Raw genomic sequence first — 5,941 nt, 5'->3', positions numbered from 1 at the left:
AAAAGGCTGCCCAGTATCATTATCTTAGCTCAGGCAGTTTTGTTATGTCTCTAATTCCCTAGGCTAATGATCTATTGTGTTCATTCTGATGCATTATTGACGATTTTGAACTTCGTAGCATCAAACTTCCTTATGGAGCGCTCGCTCGTTCATGGACATATGAGAATGTCGTATGTCTATGCTCTAGTCTTGTCAATCTTTGTCTTTTGATTCTCTTATATGATTGTTTTTGCTTGTGTCTTCATTCTAGTTTTATCTGGTAAAACGAAGTTTAAAAGATGTGTTGTAAATAAGGTAAGTACTCAAATATTTTATAGTGACAACAACTAATGATCATTTGGTTTAGAGTCATGTTAGGGAGACCAACTTTAGATACCAACTTGTGTACCAACTCTCTAATAGAGGTGGAGCCCACCAATACAATGGGTCCCACACTCTATTAGAGAGTTGGTACACAAGTTGGTATCTAAAGTTGGTCTTCCTAGCATTTTCCTTTGGTTTAATGGGACGTAGTTTTCACATCGATAAAAGAGATTATGAATTTAAATTTTAAACCACAATCACAGATAAAAGATAAAGAAATGGATCCACCAAAGATGGTATGCTCCATAAGACACAGGATCATTGAGTTAGTTTAAGCCCAAAAAAGGAAAAAAAGAATGCATATCCCAATTCCATGTGTAGGACCAGTTTTCTCATTCACAAAACAAACACTCATTAGCCCAACAACTTCCATTCGGTGTTGTCCAACCAACCTCAGCATCTCCATTTTTCTCAAAAATTGCCATTTTCTTGATCCCAGTTGCTTTCTTGCTCTTGGCCTTTATCTCTGATGTCAAACTGTACGGTCGAGACCTGCACAGTTGAGACCAGTGATGGAGTCAAACTCAGCACAAGGCTCTTCAAACCAAGAGAAGAGATCAACAAGGGAAATCCTGTAGTGGTTCTGGTGCACCCATACTCAGTCTTGGGTGGTTGCCAAGGCCTATTGAGAGGTATAGCAGCTGGGTTGGCAGATAGAGGCTACAAAGCTGTGACCTTTGACATGAGAGGGGTTGGGAGGTCAACAGGGAGGGCTTCTCTTACTGGGTTTGCAGAAATCAAGGATGTGATTGCTGTGTGCAAATGGGTCTGTGAGAATCTCTCTGCTGACAGAATTTTGTTGGTGGGTTCTTCTGCAGGTATAACATTTTTGCATGTGTGGAATATTTTTCTGCAATTTTTCTTGGATTAAGCATGATAGTGTAGAAACAAAGGACGTATTTTTATGTGGGTAGTCACTAGAGTATTTGTTTATTGGTTTAGGTGGATTGTTTTCTGGATCTGTGAATTATGTATTAGTTTGCGGTAGTTAGTAGATTGCTTCTTTGATTGGTTTGGTGAATGAATTTGTGGATCTATAATTTGCGTATTAGTTTGTAGAAGTGATCAGTTTAGATAACAATTAGATACTTTTATTCTTTGTCTGCATCAGACTGCTAACTAAAGCATCTGCGAAAATTTATAGTATGCTTTGGATTTCAAGGAAAATTGATTATTTTGAGGTTAAAATTTAATTTGGTAATGCTAATTATCTCATACTTTGTGGAATATCCTGACTTTGGAGTATTCCCGACTTTTGTGTTGTTGATCGTACTGGCCTTTAATCATTCAAAAGTTGTGATTTTGATCATATTCAAAGTGAAAATAAGTGTGAGGAAGAGGGTTTTGTGCAGTGCAACTATGATGGGTCTTCTCTCTAGGTCGCAGATCAACACTAGAATTACAAGTGGCATTTGTTGAGCTAGGAGGAAAATGGAATTCAAGTTGTGCATAACTTTACAAAAGAAAAGCTATGTAGTCTGCCCGTAAGTCTTTACCCAAGTAGCATGGGGTGGGATGAAGCATATGTCTTAGGTTTGGCTGGCTACCACATAATTGGCTGAGAAATGGACATTACAAGTATTGCTGCATACGAATGCCTGCTACTATGATAAGCTTGTATGGATGCAGAACCTATAACATTTTTACAAGCAATGGCTGGGTGAAAATGATGAAGTATAGATAAACTTTGAATAATATCATCTTTTTACTACAGCCTCTGAATCCTGCACCTTCTGATACATTAGCTTTCTGTTGCTTGTTCTGAATTGCAATGATTTTGTTTTTGATGTGTTGGTTATACCCTCCAGTATCTGCAATATGAAAGCTCATTGATAGGATGACATAAGTAAAATCACAAGATAAAACAGTTGTAATGAGAAATAGATAGATTTTCTGCAAAGTTTATGGTGCTCAAACTTTATCACTCTTTTGCATGATTTAGGATCTTTCTGGTGTGGACTGCATGTGGGGTGTTGTAGACATGGCTGGGCAAATATAAGATGTTATTTGTACTTCAGCTCAAAATGGCTTGGTCTATCTGTTAGCTTTGTGATCAGCAGCATTTTCTGTTACAGCAATGGTTTTTCATTAAAAGCAAAGCATTAAACAGTGCAGGGTAGATTAATTTCCTCCTATTTTTAAAATTTCCCCAATGTTATTTTGTAGGTGCCCCAATTGCAGGCTCTGCAGTAGATCAGATTGAACAAGTTGTGGGTTATGTTAGTCTGGGGTATCCTTTCGGCATGATTGCCTCAATACTTTTTGGGAGACACCACAAAGCCGTACTACAATCTCCAAAACCAAAAATTTTCATAATGGGGACTAAGGATGGTTTCACAAGTGTTCAGCAGCTCAAGAACAAGCTACGTTCAGCAGCCGGGCGCGTCGAAACACACCTGATTGAAGGAGTAAGCCACTTCCAAATGGAAGGCCCTGCTTATGACGCACAGATGGTGAATCTTATCCTTGAATTTATTGCATCATTGTAGATAATCAACCATTTGTAATGGGGTTGTGTTCTCAGTCAGAACTGATCAGATCCCCTTGTTAGCTCTCTCTTCTGCTGTTGTATGTATAATAGGCTAACTTGTTATTGTGTGTAATTTGCAGGAGCTTAGTTGGTTTGCATACTCTGTGCCATCACAGTGTAAAATTAAGCTGCTGTCTCAGTTAATTTGGCATTTAGCCACACAATGAGACACACAGAGAAAGCATCGTTAAATCAATCTTTACATGGTCAAAGTGTTATTCAGTACAACCCCCAAAAAAAGTTACAGCAAACATAATCTCAGCTTAAAGTTAAACTAAAAATGAAACGAAACCTAAAGCTTACTAAGCATCCACTTAGCTGGTGATCAAATCAGAATATGTCACAACACTACAAACAGAGATATAACTCGATGTTAAAAGTCTCCAAATATCATATGTCATCGCCCTCAAAACGTTGATCGTCTGATGCAATTCTACCCTCCCTTGTCATTTTATTACCATTTGCACCGTCAACTGCCCGACCTTCGGCCATTTCATCGTACTGCCGTTTTCTCCATCCTCGATCTTGGTCTATTGGTTGTCTTTGAGAGAATGTATGTTCATCTGTTTTGAAGCCAAAAAAAGGAAGAAAAATGGTACACCGGTCATCAACAAAACTTAATAAGACCTTGCGCAGCTGTGCTGCCTCATAGATACATTCACTGCAATAATAGCTAATACATCCATTGTAATTTGGGGGGTGAAGGTAACATGGCAGCATTCATGGATCCCACCTTACTAATGTTAACACAAGATGGGCGTTTATAATTAACCTTCCTGATGTTAACATGGATAAAGATTAGTAACAGATTGGTAACTCGATGGGACAAATTTTAGGCACCCATTTTGGGGAGGCCTTAATTAAAAAGATTACAAATGAATTTAATTGAAAAGTTGTACAGAGTAAGTACCAGTCAAATCTGACTAACCCAGACTAAAGATACAACATAAGATAGTGGAGCTTTATTATGTATTATAGAACATGGGTTATATGTAATTAGTTATTACCACTTTCACCGTCAGATGCATCTTCAAGTCTTGCAATCGCATCAACCAGTGCCTGTTCATGCTCCTGCATTTTAAAGAACACATTACAATACCAGAAATAAAAGCACCATGCAAATAGAGCGCAAAACATGCTTGGTTCTTACTTTGAGAACTTTCTTGGCTTTCTCGATCTCCATGGGATCAGGATGGCTTGCTCCAAAAACCTTTTCAACCTGGAGTTTCAAGCAAATATGGAAAACAAGTGACCACCAGCTGATTGGAGGAAATGGGAAGAAAAAAAACTAAATAATTTTCCTTATACCTCTTTAATCAAAGAGTCTGTATGAAGTATTTCAATGTCACTCATTGCCTTCCTGCCAATGCCATTTTGTTGTGGAGGCAAATCCTTCTTGGACTGACCCTTTGCGGCCCCTCTGCCTCTTCCTGCACCTGAAACTGCACCACCACGTGCTGTGGACTTTTTTATCCCTCGGCCAGGTCCAGGTCCAGGTCCAGGTCGACCACCTCTACGAGAAATCCCAGGATCATCACCTTCCCACCGAATATCTTCAGGAGATATCTACCATTAGAAGGTAAAAAACAATTAGCAACAAGAGTTTGGGAAATGAGCTCAGAACGCAAAACACAAACAGAAGCTGATGGAACACAACCCCCATTGCACTATCAGTCAATTGTTAATCAAAGTATTAGAAGCTTTTAGAACACAGCATGAATAGGATTGAATATTGATCCTGTAACAATTATCTGTCAGTTGCTTTCCCCTTTGGATCTAGGAAGAGATCAAACTAAACAAGTCCTTCTGCCATAGTGACAACAGCAAAAAGAAATTCCAGGCATGGAAGTAAGCCAGCCATATAATTTACTTTTCAATAACTTAATCATGTCTCTCTGTACACTTCAACCCATTCCCCCACAAATTTCAATATCTTGTTCAATGATGGCCTTTTGTGTCCAGCCATCTTAAAAAGAAATAATAGCTACATACGGATGCAAAATAATATGCTCAAACACATTATTGTGACAGTGATGCAAAATTGATTATTCAAATCTGTCAAATCTAATTCCAACACAGTCATCCAATTGTGTAATCACCAGTGTACCCAAGTTGATACGATGTGCATCATTTGTATTTATGGTTCCTGTTATCATATGTAGATATGTGCGTGTGCGTGTGCGAGTGTGTGTCTTGTACATTTTCAAGTCATGGGAGGGGGGAGGGCAAGGTCAAACCCTTTCCATGAGCATTGGTAATTGCTCTATCACTGTAAGTAGAAGGCCCCACAGTTCCATTATCGTATTAAAAAAATAATCATAACAATAATAATAAACATAAAAATATAAAAATATAAAAAAATAACACTGCTCAGTATCAATAAGCAAGATTTTGTTATATGAATTGTTTTATGCAGATAATGAGGTAACTTAAAATCAATCTGCATTATGAGCCCTATTATCAATAAAATGATTCAGTAAACGAAAAACATAACATAGAATACCAATTTAAGTTCCATTAATCTTAATAACACAGACAAGTCATAGCATAATGTCACCAGTACTGCTGACCAAGCCTAGCAGATGTCCACTTTTATTTATATACTAGATGCATTTTTGTTGTTACTTAGAAACCTATTACATTAAAAGTAATTGCAAAAACAAACACAAAAGCAAGGTGACCCCAAATTCTAATAACAGTGTAAATCATTTGGTTTTCTTTTTCTTCAGCCAATGATATTTTGGGGGGGGGGGGGGGGGGGGGGGGGGGTTGGACCCGCAACCCCGGGGTGGGGGGAAAAGGGTTTTTAAAACTACAAAAAAAAAAGCTCCAAATGGCCCCCCCAAAAAATAAAAAAAAAAATAAAAAGTTGAACTTTTTAAATTTCCAAGCCGCGATTTTTAAAAACGAAAAAGGTTCTTTTGTAAAAAAAAAAAGGGTAAAAACCCCCCCAAAAAAAAAAAAAAATTGGACCCTTCCCCTCTTTAAAAGGGACCCCTCCCCGGGTCCCTCCCCCGGATAAAAAATTAAAACCAAAAGGGGGGGGGG

The 5,941-nt window shown here is 38.2% G+C and overlaps 2 protein-coding genes across 2 annotated transcripts in view; one reads left to right on the top strand and one right to left on the bottom strand.

Annotated features, from left to right (window-relative positions):
• Positions 643 to 3,100, top strand: LOC18775188 (uncharacterized protein RP471). The gene is made up of 2 exons (XM_007205790.2): positions 643 to 1,181; positions 2,530 to 3,100. The coding sequence occupies exons 1-2, from the start codon at positions 833 to 835 to the stop codon at positions 2,850 to 2,852; spliced, it is 672 nt and encodes a 223-aa protein (XP_007205852.1). The 5' UTR covers positions 643 to 832; the 3' UTR covers positions 2,853 to 3,100.
• LOC18774145 (protein EMSY-LIKE 3) overlaps positions 3,073 to 5,941 on the bottom strand; it is a 7,099-nt gene continuing 4,230 nt past the window's right edge. Inside the window, 5 exon segments of the mRNA XM_007207175.2 lie at positions 3,073 to 3,456; positions 3,901 to 3,964; positions 4,044 to 4,112; positions 4,202 to 4,459; positions 5,397 to 5,415. Of these exon segments, the coding sequence (XP_007207237.2) occupies positions 3,284 to 3,456; positions 3,901 to 3,964; positions 4,044 to 4,112; positions 4,202 to 4,459; positions 5,397 to 5,415 (583 nt within the window). The 3' untranslated portion in view covers positions 3,073 to 3,283.

Source organism: Prunus persica, chromosome G6 (genome assembly GCF_000346465.2).
Source record: "Prunus persica cultivar Lovell chromosome G6, Prunus_persica_NCBIv2, whole genome shotgun sequence".
Lineage (NCBI taxonomy): Eukaryota > Viridiplantae > Streptophyta > Magnoliopsida > Rosales > Rosaceae > Prunus > Prunus persica.
Note: the sequence above shows the minus strand (reverse complement) of the source record. Positions and strands in the feature narration are given on the sequence as shown.

Excerpts from the sequence above, each read along its gene's own strand:
- LOC18775188 (XM_007205790.2), top strand. The coding sequence starts at position 833 with ATGTCAAACTGTACGGTCGAGACCTGCACAGTTGAGACCAGTGATGGA. Across the intron at positions 1,182-2,529 it reads GTTGGTGGGTTCTTCTGCAG|GTGCCCCAATTGCAGGCTCT; the intron begins GTATAACATTTT and ends GTTATTTTGTAG.